Source organism: Labrus bergylta, chromosome 1 (assembly GCF_963930695.1).
Source record: "Labrus bergylta chromosome 1, fLabBer1.1, whole genome shotgun sequence".
NCBI classification, from domain to species: Eukaryota; Metazoa; Chordata; class Actinopteri; order Labriformes; family Labridae; genus Labrus; species Labrus bergylta.
The window spans coordinates 32,497,261-32,524,599 of record NC_089195.1 but is presented as its reverse complement, the minus strand read 5'-3'; the positions used below and the strand labels follow the sequence as shown (position 1 = coordinate 32,524,599).

The 27,339-nt window shown below is 43.0% G+C and overlaps 2 protein-coding genes across 2 annotated transcripts; both read left to right on the top strand.

Annotated features, from left to right (window-relative positions):
- The first annotated feature begins 3,587 nt into the window (after window positions 1–3,587).
- gga3a (golgi associated, gamma adaptin ear containing, ARF binding protein 3a) lies at window positions 3,588–19,284 on the top strand. Its single transcript, XM_065959390.1, is given in 18 exon segments — window positions 3,588–3,717; window positions 4,391–4,475; window positions 4,610–4,658; window positions 4,660–4,686; window positions 5,190–5,288; window positions 5,382–5,505; window positions 6,141–6,244; window positions 7,394–7,474; window positions 8,184–8,321; window positions 8,627–8,708; window positions 10,558–10,683; window positions 11,744–11,953; window positions 12,049–12,122; window positions 12,207–12,610; window positions 13,890–14,206; window positions 16,019–16,188; window positions 16,751–16,861; window positions 17,097–19,284. Coding segments are annotated over 18 exon segments (2,349 nt in total). The 5' UTR covers window positions 3,588–3,680; the 3' UTR covers window positions 17,208–19,284.
- A 681-nt stretch (window positions 19,285–19,965) lies between these two features.
- sumo2a (small ubiquitin like modifier 2a) lies at window positions 19,966–25,582 on the top strand. The gene is made up of 4 exons (XM_020658480.3): window positions 19,966–20,123; window positions 21,001–21,132; window positions 22,877–22,948; window positions 25,099–25,582. The coding sequence occupies exons 1-4, from the start codon at window positions 20,103–20,105 to the stop codon at window positions 25,162–25,164; spliced, it is 291 nt and encodes a 96-aa protein (XP_020514136.1). The 5' UTR covers window positions 19,966–20,102; the 3' UTR covers window positions 25,165–25,582.
- The last annotated feature ends 1,757 nt before the right edge of the window (window positions 25,583–27,339 follow it).

Here is a 27,339-nt window from a genome sequence, read left to right as displayed (position 1 = left end):
TGCATCACCTTCATGGCAGTGTGAAAAAGAGGAACAAGTTTAGACTTCACCTGAACAGAGAGGTTACCATGCCACGCTGACATGCAGTACCTGAGGATACTCTCCAACACGGCCTGATAAAACAAAAACATGATCTTATGGTCAACACCAAACACCCTGAGTACGAGAACACAAATTATCAACATGACTTTTACAGCGAAACTGGTTATCAAGGGCATTGTGAGGGTATTCAGGTCAAGTGCAGACATTCACTGTCTGACCTCAAAGCACGGTGGTGGACTTTGTCGAGTAAAATACAATAACTGGAAGAAAGAGAAAGAAGAAGTGGTGGGTCTGGTTGCTCATAGCGATCAGGCGTGAGTTATAAAAATGAAGGCCCTGTCAGCCGCTCTGGTCCTTTTGTATCCGTTTGACCTTATCCTGTCCTCATTATAAACCAAGCAGCAGAACATTAGACGACCATGCTGACTCAGCTGATTTAAGACCTACAAGACCCTTAAATTCAAGAAATGCCCTTTCACATCAGGAGATTGTGTCGGGACGTGCAGCTCCACAAGGAGCTCCTTTTACATTGCCGGTTCAAGGCGGGCATTTGTGCGACTGTTACGCCTCGTGTACAATGTAAATACATTGTATGCACTGTATGGACAACAGGTCTCCATCTTCTTCAGTTGTACAACATTGAAGCCATTGCACTGGAGACTTCATTTGGAGCAAGGTCATGCGGAGAAGGGATCTCGCCTGAGGAGCTGAGGAATTGTTGCCCCGGTTCCTTCATCAAACCAAAACACCACGTTTAACTTTCCGATAAAAACGGCACAAAAAGACCTCTCAAGTCGGTTTAGTCCAAAGCAGAAGATTCTAGTGTTGGTTTTGAACAAAAAAAACACAGTTTTGGAAAATCGAATGACTGGTTTTTAACGTCTCCCTTGCTGCTAGCTGTTGATCATGATAATACATTTTCTCTTTTATACATCGAATAACAAATTAAAATCAAAGTTAACTGACAAATTAAAGGGGACATATTGTGAAAAATTCACTTCTACAGTGTTTCTGAACATTTATTTGGGTAACCTGTCCAGTCCTTTGTTTGTGGTCTGCATAAGTCTTACAACACAGAGAAAAATACTCTGTTTCAAATGTGCTCTCCTTGTGATGTCACAGTGGGATTCTGGTATCTCCCCTGGTATCTCCACCCATGGACTCCACCCCCAAAAATGGCCGACCTTTTGCGCAGGTCGGCCATTTTTATTCTCGCTACAGAGGAGTGATATCTACGGGGGAAAATTCAGGGGGGGGGGGGGGGGGCGGGGGGGGGGGGGGTCATTACATTTAAAGAGATACACACACCAAAACAGAGCGTTCTGAGAGAGCTGGTTTATACAGGGTCACAAACCTCCTCTGGTGCTTGATTCATGTTATATTTTGACCAAAGCACAGCACAGATGTTTCATTTAGACCACAGGGGGACTGTTTGAAAAGGTGGAGAAGGGGGATAATATGTCCTCTTTAAGACTTGGACATAAATCAGCGTGATATTAACTAAACATCAAGACAGAATCCAGGTTTGATTTTTTTTTTTTGTTTAGATGTATTTTAGTTTTAAAGTTTGCCCCATGTTTCATCTGTTAACATGGAGGAGGCGGGGTTTGTGACATATAGTGTAGCCAGTCAGTAGGGGGAGCTCTAAATCTTTTGGCCTAAGTTTCAGGAAGCTTCTGTTTCATCCTCTTTTGTAAATAACACTGAGGAGTAATGGTGGAGCGAAGGTAAGATAGGCCTACTGTTTGGTTTCCTGGATATATGTATGACCACATTTCAGCAAAAATACAAACACAACAGTAGAACACATAATATTGAAGTTATGAAGTAAAGAGTGTAAAGTTGTGAAATTCTGCAACAACACTATTACCCTGCTCACTCGCTCCAATGAATGTTCCAGACCTCGACCTGCTGTGTTCACACGTCAGCTCACCTGAACTCTGCACGGCTCTGCCCCGTCACCTGAAAAGAGGTCGTAATTGCCGGCGATTGAAAAAGCAGGCCTGAAAAGAGATAGCGTATCAGTGTTGGAAATCAGCTTGCTGTCTTTCTTTGGAGCCACCAGGATGACCTTATGGTGAGATAAAAAAAGAGGGGAAGGATGGGCAGGTCAGGTTTGAAATTGAATACATGTGGCTCTGTAGAAACGAGAGGAATCGACGGGGTTAGGTATCGTCAGACACAGCTTTAACGTCAAACACTGGGGAGATGTCTGATCCCTCTGTACAGAACAAAAAACAAACTTTGTGGTGTCTGGTGTCCCAGGCAGCAAAGCATCCCTCATATTGTGTAATTCTTCCCTCTGTTTACAAGGTCTCAGACTGAGCCTTGGCAGAAAAGAAAACATCATGGAGTGGGCTGTGTGGATGTGTGAGCGCCATCTGGAGTAGACGGAAGGGAGCCCGCCGAGGTGCAGAGAAGGCATTGACAGTCAAAGAAATCCTTGGCGTGTAGTAGATATGCAGAAGCAGCACCGTGCTCCTGAAGAGAGGAGATGAGGGGATTGGCTCTGGGAAGAGTTCTGCCACTTGTTCTGTCATTCAGTGGTGGGCTGCAGGGCTGATGAAGGCTGTATCATAATCCTTTTCTGATCTCTCTGCTGAGACCCTCGTTCGATCCATGTCATATCGAGCTGGAGCCTCTGTAGTTGCTTAGAACAACCTGCCGAAATCATCCATTGTTCTTGCAGGAAAAAGACGACTGGACGTAATAACATTTGTAGAGAAAGAGAAAGATGTCTTTTTGGAGTGTCAGCGCTTCAGTGGAATCACTGCAGGACAGCCGAGCTTATCTGACTCATGATGACTGATGTGACTCTGGCAGGGTGCTGCGTCTGATGAAGCGCTGCGGTGTCAGAACAAGAGCAAACAAGAAACATACCGAGGAGGAAGCTTGGCCGTTCTCATGATTATAATGTACTGGGATTTATTTATTTTTCCCCATTTCATTCATCCTATCCTGCTGTCGTCTTATTACCCCTCCGAGTACATGAAGTCGTCATGACGGAGTCTAATCCCCAAAGACTTTGCACATTTATTTCCTGTATTGTTAAATAAATAATTGTTCATTCTTAAGTAAGTCTCTCCTGATTGAAAGTGCTCAGTTGAACAGCTAAAAGAGAAGAGCCGAAGGATATGAGGGAGCCTCCAGGTTCATAAAGCATCTCTGAGATCTCCACACACACACACACACACACACACACACACACACACACACACACACACACACACGTGTATATAGGGGGTGATGCAGTGTCCTTTTACAAATGTGTTTTGGATCTTATATGTGCTTTTCAATCTATTTGTTCACTTTTAATGATAGTTTGTATTGTTTTATTTGTGTCTTCTGTAAAGCACATTTAGTTTAAATGTACAGCTTGAAATGTGCTATAAAAATTAATAAGAATTAAATATGTTGGAAACCAATAAACATCACCAGAGTAATGACATTCCCATGCAGACATCCCTATAATTAGCTCTATGTCAAGTCAATAAAGTAAAAAAAAAAATCTCCCGGCCTCACCCTCCATTCATACTTCACATGCCATTGCAGAACAGAGCAGCTGAGCTCCCGTTTCTCCGACGGTCTTTGAATGCAGCAGGAGGAGTCACGCGTTGTTTGCCTGGCCGGGTGTAAACATGGCGGACGATGGGGAGTCGTTGGAGTCCTGGCTTAGTAAGTCCACTCTCAAACCTCCTTTTTTTTTTTTAAACACTATTTTGTTCAAATTAAGGTTTGAACTAAATGCGGAGGGTGTCGTTAACGTTGACATCGCGTTTTAAAACAGCTTCTCGCGATAACTCACAGTGTGTCGACAGGAGGGAGCTAACAGGAGAGCTGCAGGATAATGATGGAAGTCGATGTTAGCCACAGATAAAAAACAACAACAAGCTTTTCTGTTTGTAGTTGTGTCCTGGACTTACAGTCGGTGTGTTACAGGGTTGCAAACATTGAATTATTATCTACACTTTGTGTGTTTTTTGCTGACTGGAGTTGCAGACGGCTAATGTAATGTAAACACCTTCAGGCTTTACCTTTATCCAGGTTCAAACAGGGCTGCATGTCAACAACAACAACAACAACAACAAATTAGATTAGAGAAGAATCTGACAGCTATGAATTCATAATGCAACATGCATTAAAACAGAAGTGTTGTATGTTGTATGCTTTGTTAGTCCAGTGTTGAGTTCAATGTTTGTCAGATTTATGAAATGTCTCCTTCTTGTTTTTTTGTTTTTTTCCCTCTGCCTGGTTGCTCTGATCTCCATAAATGTTTGTGTCTAATTTAAATAAACGCCGTCAGGGCTGCGTGTTCATAAGACATCACCTCCTCCTCGTTGTGTTCCAGACAAAGCCACCAGCCCCTCCAACAGGCAGGAAGACTGGGAGTACATAATGGGCTTCTGTGACCAAATCAACAAGGAGCTCGAAGGGTACAGGTCACACTCGTTCAATAAACACACTCGTCGTCGTTGTTGGAACACGGGGAGCCCATTATGAAAAGCTGAGACAACGTGTGGATTGTGTTCATTGAGTTTTGCTTTTTGTGTCTCTTACGATTTTTCAGCCCGCAAATATCTGTCCGACTTTTGGCTCACAAGATTCAGTCGCCTCAGGGAATGGGAGGCGATTCAGGCGTTAACGGTGAGTAGTGGATGTCAGCAGTGTAAGTGAGTGGTTGTGTGTGTGAGAAGGAACAGGGGGGCATGCAGTCTCTCTGATCAGACTGGGAGCTCTGGCACCAGGTACCAATCACAGGAACCTGCAACACACGAAGAGAGAAGGCTCCATCTGTAGTCCCGCATAATAGTGACAAACTACAAGACTCCACTCAACAGAGGAGAATACTAAAACACACCTGACAGGACAAAGTAGTTGTAGGTTTGATCCCCAGCTCTGGGGAGCAAGACACTTAACCCCAAGTTGCTCCCACTGCTTCTTCGATGGTGTATGAATGTATGTATGCAGTCTCTACCATCAGGGTGTGAATGTGTAGGTGTGAGCTGCGGTGTAATAAGAGCTTTGAGTAGTCAGAAGACGAGAAAAGAAATATACAAGTTCAAGTCCATTTGTGTTTTCCATTTTAACATGAAGCAGGTTTTTTTGTTGTTGGAGGATAATTGTTCCATGTTGTGTTTGTGTGGAAGGTTCTGGAGGCTTGTATGAAGAACTGTGGGAGAAGGTTTCACAACGAAGTCGGCAAATTTAGGTTTTTAAATGAATTAATCAAAGTTGTTTCACCCAAGGTAAGAACCCCCCCCCCACACACCTCTCATGTGGATTCTTTTTTTCAAATGTTGCTTGATGTCAATCTAAACTGTGCGTGTTTTTCTCTTCAGTATCTAGGAGACAAAGTGTCGGAGGGAGTGAAGATCAAAGTGATCGAGATGTTGTACAGCTGGACGATGTCTCTGCCGGATGAAGCCAAGATCTGTGAAGCGTATCAGATGCTGAAGTCACAGGGTGAGCCAGCAGCCAATCAGAGACCGTTTAAAGGTTGGGCATGGAGACCCGGTTTCCACCATGAAGATATTTCATTTATGTTTAGAACGATAACGAAGGTCAACGTGTGATGTCATGAGGTCAACGTGTGATGTCATGAGGTCAATGTGTGATGTCATGAGGTCAACGTGTGATGTCATGAGGTGGATATTTGGACTCGTCAGCTGAGCTGTCTGAGAGTTTGTTAAAGTGAAATGAGACATTCAGAGATGCAGCAGTGTCCTTCTTTTACATCACTGTGACTACAGGGACGACTGTCTACAGTGAGCCTGAAGGGACAAAAGAAAAAGCATGAGATTAATCAGAGTTAAAAAATGAATGCATTCATTTTAGGCCTCAATTGAGATCGGGCGCTCAAGAGAGTGAGAGTGAGAGAGTGAGAGTGCAGGCGTGTGCAGAAACTCACTGAGCACACAGAATTTTGAACAGTTCATGATCCCTCGGTGGCTCCGAGCAACATTACCAAAACTCCCGACTCCTGTGGAGAGATACGAGAGAGAGAGAGAGAGAGAGAGAGAGGTCAGATTTGAACCCGGGGTCGTCCATCAGTTATGACTTGTGTTTCTAACTGTTTTAATTTTGTCATCCGTTATTAGGAATTGTTTCAGAGGACCCAGAGATCCCTCTTGATGCCACGTTGATACCGTCACCATCTCCTCGACCCAAGAACCCCGTGTTTGACGACGAGAAGAAGAGCAAGGTAAAAGCTGCACCTGGCTGCTTTCACGCTCCTGTCTCATATCTGTTAAAGATGCAGATGCAGCGACTCATGGTACCACTGCAGTCAACGTATCAAAGATCTGGCACATCATGCTCCCAGCCTCCCTGCCGGCTTCACGACCCTGAAAGGAAGAGTTTGACATTTCTTAGAAAAGCCTTATCGGCTTCTTGGTGAGAGTAAGACAGGAAGATCAATTCATCGCGTTTATCTCCCCCGCTACAGACTGGAGCTCTTATCGACACAAAGTCACCGCCCCCCCACTTTTGCCAAAAAAATGATTCAGCTTCAAACTGCCCTTTGAGTCACAATGTGTTGTTTTTGTTACTGTCGTTTTGATGGGACTGAACTGGGTCTGGTGCGGCATGTTAATTAGGCTGATTTCCATAATGCAGGTCTGTGGCTTGTCGTCCACTCAGAGTTTGGCTCCATGTTTCAGCTCCTTCTCCTTCCTCCTCAAGTTCAATACTTCAGTACTTATTGATGACACGTCTTTGAATGACACCATCGCTGATATTTTATTCTGTCATATTTTTCAGAGAGAGAGAGAGAGAGAGAGAGAGAGAGAGAGAGAGAGAGAGAGAGAGAGAGAGAGAGAGAGAGAGAGAGAGAGAGAGAGATGAGAGAGAGAGAGAGAGAGAGAGAGAGAGAGAGAGAGAGAGAGAGAGAGAGAGAGAGAGAGAGAGAGAGAGAGAGAGAGAGGCATGGATAAATATTTCTCTTAGCTCATTCTACAACAGAGAAGAAGAGTGAGAAAAAAGGAAGGGAAAAATAAAAAAGAGAGAGCAAAAGAACAACAGAGCATATTAACTTATCAAAAAAAAGAAGTGAAACTTTTAAAGTAAATTATATATCTTACTCTGGACTTTTTTCTGTGGAGCATGTCTCAACAACAGAGTATATCATGTTTAACCCATTTAGCATTTTTAGCTTTATTTATTGCTAATCTGACATGCTGTGTGTGTCACGCTCGTGTTTACTCGGTGGTGACCTCCAGGTGATCTATGGATGTTGTTGTTTCTTCAGGAGTCTGGGAGCCGGGTCTGCTTTTGCTGCTTGTGTTTGTGTTAGTCTGTGGAAATGAGATGTTGCTGTTTTACCCGCTGAGTGTGCTCTCATCTCTCTCTGCAGAGATTGTCCGAGCTGCTGAAGAGCAAAAAGCCCGAAGATCTGCAAGAGGCCAATCGGCTCATCAAGAACATGGTGAAGGAGGTGCGGTGCTGGTTTTCTTCAGAGCTGTTTTCACACATGCGCTCCTCAAGAGATTCCAGACGGCCAGCTGATAAAATGATCCTGAGAAGTCCCTCACAGCGTGTGTGTGTGCGTGTGTGTGCGTGTGTCTGACAGTGTGTGTATGTGGAGCTCCCGCTGCGCCAAGCATCAACAACGCCAAAACGCAGTGTGTCACAGACTGGGACGCCAATATTACGCCATCGCAGAATCAATGCACAAAGACAGGATGACGGCTGAGCTTAGTTTAAAAACAGCTCGAGAGTCCAACACTATGATACGTTTTTTTTTTTGTTTTTTTTATCTTTACGTCGGCAGCACATGTATTCGCAGCATCAACTGACAAATAGGGAAAAAGAATAGAATAGAATTACTTTATTGATCCCAAAATGGGAAATTGTGGAAAAAATGGGAAATTGTGGAAGAACTGGGAATTGGTGGAAACATACTGGCGAGTAAGAAGATAGCTCTGTTACGTCGCTCTTTGCTTTACTTGATATAAACGTCAGCACTCGCTTCCTGCTCGCCCGCAGGGAATTCCCCTGACCGAATTCCCCACGTGCAGATTTTACTCGGGGACTGGCCTGAAAGAGTCTTTTGATTCATTTACAATTTTTTTTTTAAAAGAGAAAAGACGACACAATTAAAATGTATGAGCACTATCATATAGAATTCCTCTTCTAATCTTCAGGATGAGGTGAGAACACAAAGAAGTACGAAGCAACAAATCACCCTGGAGGCGGTCAACAACAGCGTGAAGGTCCTGAATGAGATGATCGCTCACTTCAGCCCAGAAGACTCCACAGACGCAGACAAGGAGCTCATTAAGGTTTCGCTCTCTCTCCGCTTAAAGTGACCTTTTGAAACAATTTCAATTCTTTCTGTGGCACGAGTTGAACTTTCTGAAAACACTGTGACTACTGCTAAACGCTTTGTGGACACGGAGAGAGGAGCGCAGAGTCATTCATTGGCTACATTAAGGCAGGCAGACTTCATGGAATGATTGAATATATATTTAATATCTTTGTAGTAAAGTGACGATCACTATGTATGAGACACACGACCTCCTTCGATTTGGCAGTTTCTGAAGACGATTCCAGCCGCTCAATATTCATGTGTCATGCTGTTTTTTAGGAGCTGTACGGTGATTGTGACAAGCTGAGGCAAACTGTGTTCCAGCTCGCCACAGAGACCGAGGACAACGACAGCTGCTTGGGTAAGAGCGCCTGTTTATTGAGCCTTGTTCACTCTGAGGTCGAGGGATGGAACGATATGCTCAGCTCACAATAAGACGTCTTTCGTGGTTATTGGGTCATCACTTCTTCTCTAAGGTGTTCATCATCATCATCATCCCAAATCCTTTAAACACCAATGCACGTATCAGGGCGCACTCACACTAGGCAATCCGTACCGCACCCAGGCATGCTTGACCCCAAAGTTTGTTTGACTTAGTGCTCAAGCATGGTGACCTTACCTTGGCCCTGACACGGATGGACGAGGTGTGCCTCGGAGCAGTTGCTCATGCACATGAAGTACAATCGATCCCCGCCTTCCATTATCGAGAAATCTCTGAGTGTTCTGGTTGTATCTGACAAAGTAGATGTCATGTTCTCTGTGTTCTCTGATGTGCAGATGCGGCCTCGACCTCGCGTTTTAGTCCACCTGTCTTGTAAATGGAGCACGCTTCATGATCACGTAAAGCCATGCGTGCACGTGTTGTATTACGACGTCATGTACAAGACGTCACCGTGCTCAGGCCCGGTTAGTCCTGGAGCAGTGTGACTGCAGGCCAGCGGGGGGGGGGATGGGGGATGCTTCAGCGCGGTACGGGACAACTTTACCTAGTATGAGAGCGCCCTCAATCTCTGTAGCTCTTGCTCATATGGGGCGAGGGGGATTTTGTAATCTGCGTCCTGAGCTTCTCAACGTAGCGCTGTTATACGTGCACTCGCTATCATGTGGGCGGAGCTACTGTATATGTCAGGGATGGGGCAACTTCGGTCACAGCAAGGGTCACATTCATTTAATTCTCACTGCCAGAGGGCCAAATAGTAGTTTCCAGAAACAATTACAATCAATTATGTCTCAAATTAAACTCAACACATACCAGTGATGAAATATTATCATGGACATATTTCTGGTTTTCATGATTTCATGGCAGATTTCATCATGTTTTCTTCATGTTTCTAATTAATTGATATGTAAAAATTGATCTGAGGGCCACGTTGAGGGTTGATGGGGGCCGCATGTGGCCCCCGGGCCGGCAGTTGCCCACCCCTGGTATACAGTATGTGCTGTTCATCAGACTCTTGCAATATTTGCACACTGGTTGTTTTTCTTGTCTGTTCAGCGCTCACCTCACTTCTTCACCCTCTCTGCTTCAGAGACTTCGACTTCAAGCAAGAGTAGCCAAAAGCAGACGGCTCCCTCTACTGGTTAAAAAATAGAATTGCACGTTTATGTTTTTTGACTCATAGATTTACATAGTCCATATTTGTATTGATTTTATATTGTATCGTGAGTTATCAATTCATCCCTGCTGAAGACGTTTTAGAATATAGAATTACTTTATTGATCCCAAACTGGTAAATTGTTACAGCAGCAGGTTATCAAAGCAAATAAAACAATATAAGAATAGATACATAAATAAGCACTTAGAATATAAAACATAAGAAAAGGAAGAGATTTATACATGAAGGATTTAACTTAACATTCCTACTGGTTTAAAAAAAATGAAAAATTTATTCAGGCTTGTCAGCTGAATGTAAAAATACTTGCTAGATGTAAGAGATGTAAGTTTGCAAAAACAGTGATGACAGTGGTAAATGTGCAATAACGATAGTTTTCATTCAATCCTAATGTGTGTGTGAAAAAGTTGAGTCCTGATTTACAGAAGACTGATGCTGATGGTTTTACACCCGAACGACCAACTGACTGATCAAATATGTCAGGCTGCTTACTGAATAAATCCCGGACCATGTCGGGAGTTATTGTTGTTGTTTATGTTTAAAGAGTCTACATAGACCTCACCCCGGTGTAACCTTTTTAAAAAATGCCCTCCTCAGGAGACATCCTGCAGGCCAGCGATGACCTTTCCCACGTCATGAACTCGTATAAGAAGATTGTGGAGCGACAGACGGTCAACGGAGAGACTGAGGGAACACAGCGCACTCAATCATCCGTCACACCGGGTGAATATTACCTCGTGACATTTGGCAAAACAGTTTAGAAGACGTGTTTTACAAGACAGCGTCTGTTGTTGTGAATCACAACTTAATCAGAGACAACAGGCGCCGATAAAAACATACTGACAGGTTGAAGATTGTGTTTGGAAATATGATACAAAATAAAAATAAATGCAAAATAAATCTTCCCCCCCCCCCTCACTAAATTATACTTTTGGTAATTAGAATTGTAAGCATCGTCGCTCTGATTGTGTCGAGCAGCTGGGAATAAGGACATTTATTATCGAAATGAACATACTCTTGAGACTCCAAACACACACACACACACACACACACACACACACACACACACACACACACACACACACCCAACAGAAACAATCATCTGCATGGCTGCTGTAAACTTTTCTTAACAGAAAAGCTCCCGCTGATCTATAAAGGAGCAATATGTAACTCTGACACCTAGTGTTTAAAACAGGTACTGGACTCTAAATTCTAAAAATTGTAGAGAGCTGTCTCCCCCTCCCCCCTCCTCTTTAGAGTCGATGCTCACTCAGGTCACCATGTGGTGGACTCTGAAGCTTCAGTGTTTATCCAGCTCTGCATGGGTCTGTAAACCTTTCTGTGTTCTAACCTCTCTCCATTTTTCAAAAGCATCTCCAATATTGATCCTAGTTTGAGCACGTTTCTGCTCGTGGAGCTTATTAGAAACATGCAGAGGCTTTTTAGGTCGGGTACAATCACTTCTATCTGAACCACTTCTCTTGCTCCGCTTCCATCACTGCAACACCTGTTGACCTGATAACTGCTCTCATATCTGACAAACTGAGGGGCGTCCAAAACGGCCGTGTGGGGGAGTGCCTTAAAACCGCCTACCTTCTCTGGTCCATACAAATCCAGAGCATTCAGGAGCAGAATCTAAAGTTAGAAGGAGGACATACTGGCTGCTGCATTGTTGTCAGAGAAGCCAGCACTTCAACATAGCATGTTTCCTTAATGTCTGATCAGATAGTGCGGTACCTTTATTATTTCATTCACACATTACATGTTTCTCTTCATCCTGCAGGCGGCGGTCGTACAAACCAGTCGGAGATCCTGATAGACTTGGTGGGTTTGGACAACCAGAGCGACTCTCCACCAGAGCTGCTGCGGCCCCCGGTATCCTCCCTCTCTATCCCTGCTGACCTGCTGTGTGGCTCTGCTGACCCTCACGCCTCCTGCCCCGGTGCACCTTCTGCAGCTCTCTCTCTCCTGGACGAGGAGCTGCTCTCTTTAGGTGACGTGCATTTCTTCTACAAACACCAGACATTAACGTTTGTTTGAGAATATCCTGTTAGCTGGGAATACGACTCATTTCTGTTCTCTTAACAGGTCTCAATGAAGCCGCTCCGGTTCCAAGTAAAACAACCAATATAAACCTGAACAACAATCTAGCCTCCTTACAGGTAGACTAACTACAATAATTCAAACTAATGTCAGTATGATCTGAGTGGTAAAAGCAGTGTTTTGTTGTTACCATGTTTCTCCAGGACTTAGGACACGATTTGGATCTTTTTGACACCACCTCGTCTTTGGTTCCCGCGTTCTCCCCGTCTTCACTTTTTCCAGACGCTCTTTCAGCAGCCGCTTGCTCAGCCGTGTCCTCCGACCTCAGTCACCCTGTCGACATCTTCTCCACGCCTCCGGTTTCTTCGGCATCTTTCTCGACAACATTGGGACATATATTCCCTCAGCCCCCCCCTGCTGCAGTCTCCATCACGGCGCTCCCCGCTCCTCTTCCTCAGGCCGCCGCAACGGTCTCGCCTGCTTCCTCGGCCGACCCCGCGGCCTCTCGCCGGCTCTCCGATTCAGCTGGAGGGTCCCACTCGCTTGCGAATTCTCTCAGCCACAACCTGCAAGACCTCGCCTTACTGGATCTGGGCAGTCCTAAAAAGTGAGTAAAAACAAATGTAAAAGTACAACTTCATCCTCGCATCTCTCCTGCATAACTTCTCTGATGGTGGATCTAAAGACTGCAGGATGATCGGGGACGATTTGAGGGTCTGATTCCCCCGTCCTGACAATCCCGGGGGGGGGGGGAGGGGGGGTTTTCCTGACTCTAGGCTGCTCGGAACCGATTATCCTCCCAGATTATCTTGTAGTGTGAGTCATATAGAGATCCAATCTTAACGTTCCTGATCTGCTCGGAGATCCGACTGATTTATATCAAACCTGTTTTAACATTTAGGATTTCAAATCTTGACAATTACGTCATGAAAGTGTCTGGAGGAAGTCGTGTGTGAGGTCAGGAGGGGGTACGTTCCTCCGCCGGGCATGATAATCTCCTGTAGTCTGTGATGAGCCGTGATCTTCACAGCTTGTAGTGTGTCTGTGTGCATGCCCGAGATTATGGAGAAGAATATCTGTTAACGTTCTTTCTGTGATTCTTAAAATCAGGTCGCATTTCGAAACTCGAGTGTGAGCCGTAGCTTTTCAATTAAAAACAAAGAAGCTTCTAAATGCTGCACAGCCTTCATTTCGTTTCCGTTCTTTTCTTGCTCTGATTTGTGTGTGATGAAACACTCAAGAGTCAAGGCGCTTCTTCCCACTCAGATTCTTAACAGTCTTTCCCCACAAAAAAAAAAAATTCAAGTGCATGTCAACTACATCTTCACCAACCACAGATTGTGTCAAAAAAATATCCTTAACCTTTGATTTGAAGTGATCCGGGGGTCACGCTGACACTTGGAGAAAAATTGTGTTGTGCTGTTACTAAGCAATGTCCCTCAGAGCCGAGGCTAAAAAGATTTAATGAATGATTTTCTCATTTTTAAATGTCCTTAACGTTCCATTACCCCAGATTGATCAACATGCCAAGATTGTGTCCGAGCTTTTTAAATGTGTTGGCCTATCTGCTGCGTGACCACAGGAAGAGAAGCTTCTTTTTAACATAGAAGCTAATGATGAAGTTAATGATGAAGCTAATGATGTTCCAACTTCACATAGTTGACTTTTTTGACACAGTCGAGCATTGATGACATTTTTTTTTTTTAGGACAGGCTGGCCCTAAAACTTTTCCTGACTTGCCTGTTCACTCATGCGCCCCTCACAGTGGGAGACTTTCCCTGTAGGATGGGGGGGGGGGGGATCAGAAATGATGGACAAAGCAAAAGAGTCGGACTCTCATATGACAGTTATTGTAAGAGAATAACTTTAATTCTGGTGTCCTGCAGCTTGTTCTGTGATCATCTACACGGCACGCCCGACGCGTTGGACGTTGGCAGCTTGCTGGTCGAGAGTAAGGAGCCGCACGCCCCAGCCGACCTGTCTTCTAACCCGGGCGTCCCCTCCTCCACCACGTCCTCCTCGCTGCTCCTAGGAGGGATGCACGACGGGTCCGGTGGTCTCCGCCCCTTCAGTCACCAGGCGGATGACAGCCCTCTGTTACGCTCTCTGTCCCCCGTCCTCCCTCTGAGCCTGCCCAGCCCGAGCAGGGAGCAGGACGCCTCCCTCGCCAACGTCTGTGTCCCTCTCGATGCCATCAAGCCGAGTGAGTCACACAACAGAGACGGTCTGATTTCTAATTTGTGCACATTCTGTGTTTGAGACAGTATGTTGCTTTTCATGATTTATTGTTGACGTGTTCTGAGCTACAAGGACATCACATTGTGTCCGATTTCTCTGGGATTTAAATCCAAGTTTTAGCGTCCAGTGTTTCCCCTAACATTCAATCTGCTCACGTGTTCCTACAGAGGACGAGTTTTCCTCTTTGACACAGTCACACTTAGGGCTGAGTACCAACACATGTCGCCTGAATCGACTCGATTCAATATCTGAGAAGCGAGCGGAGCCTGAAGCCGATGTGACAGCCTGCTCGCAGCACAGAAATATGAAAGAAACTCCGATTTGAATGGATAGATTTGAAAGGTAATACAGCCGATTAAAAGATATATAAATGAAAATCTATTTAAATCCAAAGACCCAGCCCTGATCCCTCCGATTCACACGTCTCCTTGATGGTTTGTCTCAATCGCAGCGCCAGGATATGAAGTTTGTCTGGGACTCTTAACTGTTTCCTTTTCTTATAATAAAATAATAGTATAATAATTTCTACAGCGCCTTTCAAGGGACCCAGGGACGCTTTGAGGTAAGGCATGTTCCTTTCTATAGCACCTTTCAATCAGCAGGCAATTCAAAGTGCTTCACACAGCCACACAAAGCATTTCAAACATTTCACGTGACATTTTCAAGATAATGATGAGTTCTAAAAAATCCATTTCAATCCGGAGAGACTTCATTAAGAGTGAACAATCATTTAAGAAAATAATAATAATAATAATAATACATTGGTTTTATAAAGCGCTTTTCTAAAAACTCAAAGACGCTTTGACAAAAACATAAAACAAAACAAAAAACGACGAGGACAGTACAACGAAGAAGTAATGGAGGGGGGAGGGGGGGAGTTAGTGGTTGTAGGCAGTGATGAAGAGGTGAGTTTTAAGTGTCAGTGGAGGAGTTCAGACAGGTGGGGGGGGAGGGGGGGGAGCCAGGTTGTGGAGGGCTTTGTAAGTGAGGATGAGGAGCTTGAAGTTGATACGCTGGGGGACGGGGAGACAGTGGAGGTCATGGAAGAACGAGGGTGATGTGGTCTCTGGTGCGGGAGTGTGTGAGGAGACAAGCAGCGGAGTTCTGGATGATGACTTCATGCACTCAGAGGGGTAGTGAGGCCGACAGCAGGATAGGACAGAGGAGTTTAGACCCTTATGGTGGTGATGATGCCCCCCTGAAGATCCCTGATTTGAGTGATTTAACTTTTGTGGCACGCCTCAGATACTCTCACACTCAGACCCCTTCTCCTAACAGATACACCCAGGGGAAACACTGAAGAAGGCTTTTCAAAGAAGGCTGTCCGAGGCTGCAAAATGTCATGAGCATCAGTCTAATAATCGGCCGTCAATGTAGCAACAACAGTCTGAAATGAAGAAAAGAGTTGACTCATCTTCCAACCTTGATGCCCTGAAGCGAGACAAACTCTGATGTAACTCATCTCTCTCAGCGCAGGATGTTTATGTCTGAATGTTGGTAGTTTCACCACTCGTGTCTGAAAATAACCGTTTCTGTTTCCTGATTTGAAGCTGCTCTGTGGTTGTTAATCTGTTTGTAAGACATCACCGCCCCCTAGTGGTGAACGTGACAAACTGCAAGGCAGAGGTTGAGCAGACACCTGCTCTTGGTACTAATTTGATCATACATTCATAAATCATAAATGACCTCATATTGATTACTGTGTGCGATAAGGATCCTGCTGATCTCTGTTATTAATAAACACTTTGTACTTTCCTTGTTGTGTGTTGGATTTAAGGTCAAGTGTGTCCCGTGACGGCGTACGACAAAAACGGGGTGCGGGTCCTTCTGCACTTCACCACAAACACTCCGCCGGAGAGACCCGATGTTCTGGTGATGGTGGCGTCCATGCTGAACACGGCCCCTCTGCCCGTCAGGAACGTTGTTCTGCAGGCTGCAGTGCCCAAGGTAAACCCTGCTGCGCCCCTCTCTCTGCTTACACTGAGCCTCGTTCACCAGCTCATCGTGTTGAAAGCTTTTAAGAAGTTTCAGACCGTCACAAAGTTTCTTCTTCTTCTTCTTTTTTCTTTGCAAAGAAGAAAATCTTACAAACACTCAAGAGCACTCACACTCTTACCATTTATTCCTCCATGTTGTACCTTTATTATACGACTAAATGACATTTATATAATGACATGATTACACATGTAATGAACTCTTACTGAGATTATAAAACATTTAGTCCAAATGTAAGATGATGAATATAAACTAAGCTCATTGGAAACAGTTATCTAAGTGTTAAAGACAGTTTACAAAACCTTATCTTTGAGAATAAATGTACCCAAAAGTTGTCTGAATGCTGAATAATAACAAGCCATGGCATATGTCTGACAGTTATCTGTGGCGTCCCCGAGTCACTCCCTGGTGAATGAGGCCCACTGGTGCTGCATATGAAGCCACATGTTGAGTATTTAAACGTGTTTATTTTGGCTCATGACGGGGATGTCTGTTTCTTCTTCTGATTCTGCAGACGATGAAAGTGAAGCTGCAGCCGCCCTCGGGAACAGAGCTGGTTCCCTTTAACCCAATTCTTCCTCCGGCAGCCATCACTCAGGTCATACTGCTCGCCAATCCTCTGAAGGTAGAGCTCAGCGTGGAGTTCATTTTTGAATTCATTAGGTTGTGTAACATGGACTTTGATTTTCTCTTTGTTTGAGGTCACAGTTTAGGACTGTGTTGCCCCTCTTTCACTTTCTGTTTTACCAACCAGTGAGCTTTTACGATTGAATAATCACTGATAAAACATGTAATCTTATTTGTTGCAGCGGGCTTATGAAAGCAAACCAAGCTGAGCGTGTGTTTTGTGTTTTTTCCAGGAAAAGGTTCGGATGAGATACAAACTGACATTCACGCTGGGCGAGCAGCCGCACACAGAGGTGGGAGAAGTGAACGAGTTCCCGCCTGCTGACACATGGGGGACCCTATAGCCCCCCCGTCTCTTAAGACTCCCAAGACTTCTTCATCCACTTATGTTGTCAGAGCATCTCTGAGCTTGACACAAAAGGGGGGGGGGGGGGGGGTTGGAAAGCTTTTAGGGAATATTTTGAAGAATGTTGCGTAAACTTTAATGGACCCTGAAGGAGTTTTTTATGCCTGAGAGGGCCCCGGACATCCAACAGGGGTAGTAATTGTGGAGCAGGTTGAGGTTGAGTGGGGATGACGGCTTTGCAGAAGAAATCATCAGTTATGCTAATTCGGCTAAATTCTTATTATGAGTTTTTTTCTATTATTCAAGCGATTTGTTTCCTATATGAGTGTGAATATTTACATCTGTCCCTTTAAGTATGTCCAAACTGATCAGAGAAATATTGCACTTGACTTGACTTAAAGGAGATCTATTAAACTCACTTTTATCATTCATGATGTCGGTCTGTGACACATTGAGTGGCGCTGCAAAATGTGTAGCTCAAAAAAACTCCTTATTTATCTGATACTGGCGTCAGTAAAACCCTTCATTTCAGCCTCTGTCCTGAAACGGTTCATTTAAGCTACTGTCTCTTTAAGAGCCCCGCCCCCCAACATGCACACTCTCCTCCAGTTGGCCAGATTTGTTTGAAGCAGTCACAGGGAAGTTTGAGTGAGCTGTTGAGCTCATCCTTCAACTTTGCTCTTATGCTGCGCTCCATTTGATCTCGGAAGTCGGAAATTTCCGAGTCGCCGGTCTGAAACGTCTCCTGAAGTTGAAATTCTGACTCGGAGACTCTTCAGTAGCCTAGAGTTCAAATCCAACATGGCTGCTACGTGCATCAACGGGGATGTTTAAGCTGTAACTGTTAGCAGCTTAGTCGTCTTTTTGTATAATTAAATCAATCACACCGATGGTATCGAGCAAGTTTTAGTGTGTGGTTATCGTCTGGTGTTAGCTAACAAAACAAAGGTATTTCTGGAGGAGTCCGTGCTGCTTGTCCGACTTGCACGGGCGTCTCGTCATTCCCAGCTCTGAGATGAATGGAACGTAGCGTTGTACGTCGGCAGAAATCCAGAATCCTAACATTATATGTTTGTATTTAAATATGGATCAACATAATAGATCTCCTTTAAAAAAAGAAAAAAAAGCTGCAAACACAAAATGTAAAGGTGATTGAAAAGCTGTGAATCATGAGAACTAAGAGGTCTAAACTCTGTTCAACATGACGTGGTGCTGACTTTGTTTCTTTACGTTATCACACTGAAGAAGAACAGCACTTAAAGATTGTCTCATCAGGAATCAGCTACTCTCACTTTTGTTCCTCCAGTTTGTCCGACACTTACTACTGAGTACTTTAAAGACTTCTAGGTTCTTATTCAGCTCCAGCCGCTGTGTTTTCAGTATTTACCTTACATATTTATTATCATAAGTGTGTTATTTATTTAGCTTTTTTGTGGGAGAAGGTTGTCAGATTTGTTAATGTCCTGTAAGGTATCTCTTTTTTAAGGCTCTTTATGACGGAGGGACACGTTCAGTATTGCAATAAGACGAGCACTGATCAGTTGTGTTTGTCGAAGATGCTTTAGAGTTTTAAAAAGGTCATTTTTCTGTTACATAATGAAAGAAGTGTTGAGCTAAGACGAGTTATATGTCAGGTTGTGGGGAGATTTTTTAATTGTTTATGTACAGTACAGGTTATTTTACCAGATAAACCAGCAGATACGTTCCTGTAATAATAACCCCTTTTGTTTTCAGTCACCACATCCATCAAGGAATACGTTCTGTATATGAAGATGAGCTTACATATACTGACAATTAACCTCAGCAGACAGAGAGGCATATTGTAAGGCATAGGTTCATTAAATGTCATATATGGCTTTGAAGTAGGCAGTTTTCACTGGGTCACGTTATCGTTAACTCATGAGAGATTCATAGTGCAACATGTGGAAAATACAAGAATTGTAAATCTTGAGAGAAAATATTCACAGTCGAAAACATGTCAAAAAGCTGACTCTTTCTTTTGTCTTTCTGGGTTTATTAGTGCTGTAAAGGGGAGATTCTCTATATATTTCTTAATAAAGTATTTATTTGTCTGAGATTGTTCTATGAACTTGTTATTGCGTATTTTTAAACTCATGTTTCTTTGCATGGTTCGAACAATAAAAAATGGAGATGTATCTATTTGTGTTAAAATTTGCTCTAATTTTTTTTCGAACATCTGAAGACAAATCAGAGAAAAATTACACACAATTAAACACGAGTACAAGATTGTTAATGGAAATAAAAAAACGTGGTTTGATTTTCATGAGTCGCCCCGGAGCCCCTGAAGTCCCAAAAGGTAAAGGGGCTCCGTAGAAGTCTACATTTGTGGATGTGTTGTTTCTTTGTATATTTTTCACCTTTCTTTAGTCCTGCATGCAGAGGTGCTGCTTGTCAACAGGTAATGCAGGCAGCTGCTTGGGGCCCCAGACCAGTAAGGGGGGCCCTGAGGGCTCACAAACTTTAACTTTTTAACACTTTGCAACGACAGTCGGAAACCTCCTTAACCCAGAACTTCCACCATCTAACATCAACTACAACTGAAGATCATCAATGAAAGTCAACAAAGAGGAATGACCCGTCTGTAGGAGAGAAAAAGAGGAAGAGGGGAAAAGAGGAAGAGGAGCCTCATCGTTGGGACTCAGACATGATGGTGATGTGTGCTGGTTGGAACTTGGAAGGCCCCCTCCCCAATTTGATTTACACCCAGGGGCCCAACAGAATCACCCACTGCCTGCATGCTTAAAGACTAAAGAGGGAAACGTAACCATTGGTTAACTTCGTATTTTAGCGCGGCTGCGTGTCGACGCAGAAAGTGGCGCGCCAGTCCGCGCAGCCGCAGTAGAGCCTCAGCGCAGACACAGCAGCAGCAGTCATGGCAGACGAGAAACCCAAGGTGAGGAAACGTTTCTTTTACCGGCGTTTTAAACCGTGTGTGCCAAACTGCACGTCCTTATTGTACAGGTAACAACCTCTAAGTCCCGCGTGAGACCAATTCACGGACGACAGCACGATCTCAGAGAAGATTAAAGCAGAGATAAAGTGTTAGCTTTTAAGATAGCTTAGCGGAGAGGTTAGCATAATAAGCTAACGTTAGCATAATAAGCTAACGCGGCTAATCTGGCAGAAATTAATCATCCTGGTGTTTTTGTTTATACATTTAATAAACACCTCTGAACTGCCGCTGTTAGTAGCATTCATATATGAGTTGCAAATAGTGACAAACGATTATTAAATGATGACAAGTGTTCAAAATGTTAGCACGAAGCTAATATAAGTTAGCGCAGCTACAAGAGGACCAAATGCTGCTTTTTCACTCAAAGTTCATAGTTAGAGGCTCTAATACAACACTGTGCATGTTTTTACATCAAGAGCAAGTCCATAACATGTTGGGCACAAACTAGGAGTGTTAATGTGGGCTACTTTTAATTTAAATCCTTACCTGCTGTGCATTGTAGGCAACAGGCCGTTAGCATTTGCTGCAGCTAAAAGGCTAACTGAGTAACCTCTCCAGTTCATTGAATCTTCTTAAATCAAACAAATGTTGTGTTAGCTGAGTAAACAGCAATACAAGCTTTAGATGTAAGTATTATAAACTAAAAGTCATGTGTGAACTCAGTCTAATGTCTTATCTTTTGACTGTTTTTGATCCTCAGAAAAAGGTTTTTAACTAACTACTAAATGCTTCACAAAGTCTGGATGTCTCCTCACATTGTCTCCTCACATTGTCTCCTCACTCATCTCACCTTCCTGCCGCCTTCTCTTCCCTGCAGGAGGGAGTGAAGACGGAGAACAACGAGCACATCAACCTGAAGGTGGCGGGGCAGGACGGCTCCGTCGTGCAGTTCAAGATCAAGAGGCACACGCCGCTCAGCAAACTGATGAAGGCGTACTGTGAACGGCAGGTGAGGATGACATCGTCAGGTTGTGTCGACGGAGGGGGAATCAGCTGAGAGGCCGGAGTGTAGAGGCGTAAAAGGCCCTGACACGCCGAGGAGATTATCGGCCGTTGAGATTATCGGCCGTCGATCCTAGTTGGACCGTCGGTGAGAGGGATCTCTCTGATTGGCTGTTGGCAGGTTTTCATTTCTCTCCAGCTCTTGACAAAGGGTGCGTTCGAATTGTCCCTCCTGTCTCCTTTCACTATCCACTTTACCTTAACCCCGGGGAAAACGTCATGAGGTTAAGGAAAGATGTTAGGTGAATTCATAAAGGACTTACGGAAAGGCGATCTCGTTGCTCTGACAATCCGACCGCATTTTCCACTAGGCCACGTCATTAAATGCGACGGGCTGGCAGAGGTTAATGACGTGGGTCTGCCGTGTTGAAACTACAATGTTCAGAAAATGGACTACAAAACACACATCTAAAAAACTTTCCCCTGTGCCTTCTTACCGGTGAAATAATCCTAATTACCACGAGGTTGGGATTGAAATAAATTAATATAGACCACCAGTAACAGAAGTGAAACCATCAGCTTCCTGTCCACTCAGAAATCAACATCAACATAAATATGATTGGATGAAATTAATTGTTACATTTATGTAAGATATAACCTACACATAATGTTTTAAGCATACAAATGTACAACTGCACAGCATTCTTAAGAGAATGTAATATGTTGAAAAAAACATCATCTGGATAAAAATGTCTCTTATCTTTTATCCCTTACATGATCTGTGTCACTTTGCGATCATCGTTAATGTTCATGAACAGTCGGATGTGCGACTCGCTTTAAATGTTACGGCCGCAAGGAATTGTGGGCCGTCATATCTCATCTCCTTTCGCAAAGGATGGTCCGGTGTATCCTAAAGGAGGTTATAAAGGAAGCAGTGACCCACCTTTCCTTAGCTTTTAGAGAATTCAAACAGCTCTTATCATGGCCGCCACTTAAATGCTTCCGGGGGTTAAGGTCAAGTGGATGGTGAAAGGAGATAGGAGGGACAATTCGAACGCACCCAGCGGTTCATTAAAGCCCCTTGAGCATGTCGCTGTAGTATCCATGCTTTCACCCATTAGTGGTTTCTCCTTATTTGTCTCCTCCTCCTCTTCTTGTCTTTTTCTACTAAAAGTAGACAACGGCAGCGCCTTTTTCAACTTTTAATCAGACATTATTCTCCATTAGTAGGCGACCTATAATACGAGTGGTGACCGACAGCGGGGTGAAAATTGTCTTCTGGTATCATAAAGAGCTACCGCCGTCTGCTGGCATGGAGAGTTATTTCCTCTCACTCGTGCAGATCGTACGTGGTGGTTAGCCGTCGGCTGTAGTCTTTGCGGTGTGTTCTAGTGCAACTTTTTAGCCAAGATGTGAGCTGATACCACAGGCGGCCTTCGTTACCACTAGTTCTTTGCCGTCTGCTTGGTGTGTCAGGGCCTTTTTATGAAACAGGCCCCTACTTCTTGTGTGTTTACTCAAGTCATTGAATGTATTTTGATATTTATTTTTTTTTTACAATAAAGCAATATCTTCAGGGACATTCTGTTGACAGATCCGGTTTTCATGTCAACAGGGAGCTAAAAGGAAATGAGATGTAACAATGGTCTGGTCTGAAGCCAACCTTAGGCAGTGTGTTTCCTAGTCGAGCTCCTTCATGCTTAGGTCATCAGGATACAATGTAATGATTTTTTTCTTCATTTGTCACCTAGGGGCTGGCAATGAGGCAAATACGGTTTCGCTTTGACGGTCAGCCCATCAATGAAACAGACACACCTTCACAGGTAAGACTTTCTTTTTGTCAGTATACAACATGGTGCAGTATGTTACAGAGAAAAATGAGCAGTGGTGGAAATTTGTCAGTGACACATACAGTAGCTGTAGCTATTTTCTATGACTACAACTCAGCTTGCCATAAAGTGAAAGTGGCTAATTTACAACCTGTAGTATATCACCGACTTCAACAGCCAATCAACCTAAAGTTAAGTCAGCAAAAAGGGTCAAAAGAATCCAATCAGCATTTTGTTTAAGGAACAGAAATGTCTGACATAATGAAACTTGGACAGGCCTTCACCTCCACACAGCCCTGCTGGTGACTCTCTGTACGTGTAGCTCAGCCTCGTTCTTCACCTCAGGTTTTCAAAATATGCAAACAAGCACATATCTAATCTCCAAGTTCAAACGTGTTTATCTACAAAACCCTCCTCTTTTTGATCAGTCAGAACAGTAAATCCCATGATTTGACCAACATAAAAGAAACCTGGTTCCTGTTGCAGGCCTGTATCAGCAGGTCTAATCTCTTCATCCAGACTGAGTGAAATAATTGAATAGCTGGCCTGTTTACTACCTTCAAATCCTCTACCAGTGCAGTGAACTTGCAGCCTTTCTCAAGATGAAGCTAAGTAGCTAGAAACACAAGAATGTCAGAGTAAGATTGTTGGATACCTGTCGTGATGACATACTAAAGTCTTAATGATTGATTGATTCACTGCGCTCTTTTTTCCCAGTGACGCTCTCAAACACTCGTCCTCTACATGGGGCCAAGTGTTGTCCATTCATGTATTTTTGGGGAATTTACTTTGACAATTTTGTGGTTGTCTGACATTTAGAATTTAGCTGACCCTGACTGGTTTCTGATGTTCCTTACCCAGACTTTAAAAAAAAAGAAAGAAGTTGTTTTGCCGCATAAGCACACAAGAAGACAACACACAGGGACCACATCAAGAGTATAATCAAACTTTAAAGTCGGTGAAAATAAGACATAAAAGAACAATATCAACATCATTAAAAATCAGTCGAGCTGTTACCAAAAAAGAAAGGTCAACTGAGTAATGCAGCGTGCAGTGCCATTTAGTAAATGAATAGCAACATTGAAAAGCTTTTCAGTAGTCACTAACACCTTACAATCACTCTTTTCACATTTTAAAATCTGTCATCAGTAGGCAGTGAGGTTGTAGAAATACAAGCGTTGCTGTATAAACACAATCCACTCTGTGCAGCAGCTGTGAAGCTAATCTTTAACCCTGTCTCTGCTCGTCCAGTATTTGTGATGTTTTTGTTTTGTCACAGTGAAGCACAGACTTTATAAAAGAGCAGGTATAAACAGACCAAAGTCCAGGGTCACAGCTGGGCTGCCTCGTCACAACCCTCAAGTTTGACATAAAAAGGATTACCTGCCTTTATGTTGGGAGTCAAAAGGTTCAGACATTTTTGTACTTCTTCCTCTTCTAACCACTTTAAGAGCTTTTCTTTATTGTCCTTACAGTAAACGGTATCTGTCACATGAAGTCAGTCTGTTTTTTTCTTGATATAATCTTTATTGTCTTGCTTTATAAAAAGTCAGGTGAGGTAAGCCTCGGCTCTTTGTTGAACTAACTTCTGAAATAATGGGAATTAGTTACAGGGTTGGTTATTTTTCCAATTTGATGTCGATTCAGGGAAACCCTGAGATAGATTTTTTTTTTCCATTGTAATGTCGCCCCTCTCCACTGGGGGTGCTGTGAATTCAGGTCAGGCACAATTGAACACTTTACATCTAGTTTTTGTCCATGCCATCACAGCACTGTTATGTTTATTACGATTCTGCTGCAAATTCAGCTCAGACATAAATGTGCACTGTAGATCAAACTGTACTTTCATGTTCTATTCTTTGTTTATTAAAGAATAATGCAAACAATAAAATACATTTTTGAATCAGTTTGTTCCAATACAAACTGCCCACACAATTATTTAACAAATATCAGGTTATGTGATGAGTTATCTGGGTATTCCTGTCATCTGTGTGTATTATTAAATTGATATCGAAGCATATTGATCAATATCAAATTGAATTGTGAGGTTGTGGATAATATCCAGCTCTAATGAGTTATGAGAATACCAACAAACTAACTCGATCAGACTCTGAACTAACGTTTGAACTTGTTTGCTCTTACAGCTAGAAATGGAGGATGAAGATACGATCGATGTGTTCCAACAGCAAACCGGGGGCTCTTCTCTTTAAAGACTCTTTCTTATGGACACCCCTACCTCCCCCCCCCTCTTCCTCCCCTGATCATTTGTTAAGCCCACTCTTCAAATGCTCATGACCAGTGTTGATATCATCCAGCGGATTACTTTGACAGAAAGCTTAAACGCAGCGACACAGTTTGGTGTAGATGGATTCGATCACAATGTCATTTATACGTTACCATGTCTGAGCCGTGCAGTGACTCTAATGTGCAGAAGAAATGAAAAGTTTCTTTTTCTTTTTCTGGAAGCTTTGGAGAAAACTCCTTGGTCCTTGTGTTTGTTTTTATACTTCTGTCAACAAGGTTTTCATTTAGACTGAGCTTTGTTATTGTTGTCTAGTAAACCTGCATTTTAAATCCACATCTGTTGTAATGAAAATGTAATATTGGAATAAATTGAGTTTTTTTTAACACGTCCCGTGTTTTTGTCTTACAGATACTCTGAGGAGTATACATCAGTAACTATGATGAAGTCTAGTATGTAAAACGTTGATAGATATTCTTAATTGATCACAGGGGAATTCATATAATAACATTAAAAACATCTTAAAGAGGACATATCCACCTTCTCCACCTTTTCAAACAGTCCCCTGTGGTCTAAATGAAACATCTGTGCTGTGCTTTGGTCAAAATATAACATGAATCAAGCACCAGAGGAGGTTTGTGACCCTGTATAAACCAGCTCTCTCAGAACGCTCCGTTTTGGTGTGTTTGTCTCTTTAAATGTAATGACCCCCCCCCTGAGTTTTCCCAGTAGACATCACTCCTCTGTAGAGAGAATAAAAATGGAGGACCTGAGCAAAAGTTTTGTTCTAGTCTGGGGTTGGAGTCCATGGGTGGAGATATCAGGGGAGGGGAGGGGATTTTTTTTTTTTACCAGAATCCCACTGTGACATCACAAGGAGAGCACATTTGAAACAGAGTATTTTTCTCGGTGTTGTAAGACTTATGCAGACCACAAACAAAGGACTGGATGGGTTTATTTCACATTGTGTGGGTCAGTAGACACTCAGGTTACCCAAATATATGTTCAAAAACACTGCAGAAGAGGATTTTTCACAATATGTCTCCTTTAAAGGTGCATTATGGAGTTTTGTTAGAGAAATGTTTAAGTTGGACAAATGTACAGATTCTGTGGTATATGTTAATAACTCTATACACAAACTGTCCTTAGAGGAAAATTTGGTCCCCGTAACACTTCATGAAGATAAAATAATACGTGAGAAGGTATGATGGGGGGGCCCGCTACAGTGACACCGTAACTCTCCTGGTAGCTTTATAGCTCCAAACAGCGTTCACAGGACCCATTTGTTCCTTTGAATAAATGTTGTGTATTTAGATAATAAAATAAAGTATAGAATTGTTTCACTTCTCCAACTTTAAAATTTCTCTACCAAATCTCCATAGTGCACCTTTAAGTGTTTTATTATTTTACCTTTCAGCATACATACACAAAGATAATATCTAAAAATGAAGTCACAACTTCACCATAGGACAGAAATAAGAACAAATAACAAACAACAAAAAGATTAATTACAGAAAATAAAATACTTTGTAATAAAGAATTTGGGAACATTTCTACAGTTCAACTAAACCCTATAATTAAAATGAAAACTACTGAGGATGTCAGACCTGTGACAGAATTGAGCCAAGGACTACCAGTACTTATATGTCTCCATTCTGTGACAGATCTGTCCTCTCGATGACGGATGAAAGGACCCCAGATGTTTTGGAAAAGTGACAGTTAACCCCTGATTGTAATTGTAACTTGTTTCTAAGGGCAGAGTTGTAGTTAGTTCAGAGATCCACCTGCCTACCCTTGGCCTCGAGACATCTTTCCAGGATAGAGCAATAACTCTTTTGGCCACTAAAAAACCATATCTAAAAACATTTGTTGACTCTTCTTAATGTTATTGTCTTTAAGTGTTTGAGCTTGCAACACAAAACCTTTTAACCAGATGTGAGTGAAAAAAACGACAAAGATTCTTTTCAAGCTGCCGTAAAATAATTCAATTTATTTAACAATTTATTTGTCATCCTTTAATAAGATGTGACTATAAAGTCAAGATGTGCGTGTGTTTGTTGCACTGATCTCATGAATCTCCTGACAGCGCTTGTTTGAGCTCAGCTGTCTTTAATCAGGAAACAACTGACTGCCTCTGACTCAG

Excerpts from the sequence above, each read along its gene's own strand:
- sumo2a (XM_020658480.3), top strand. The coding sequence starts at position 20,103 with ATGGCAGACGAGAAACCCAAG. Across the intron at positions 20,124-21,000 it reads TGGCAGACGAGAAACCCAAG|GAGGGAGTGAAGACGGAGAA; the intron begins GTGAGGAAACGT and ends TCTTCCCTGCAG. Across the intron at positions 22,949-25,098 it reads AAACAGACACACCTTCACAG|CTAGAAATGGAGGATGAAGA; the intron begins GTAAGACTTTCT and ends TTGCTCTTACAG.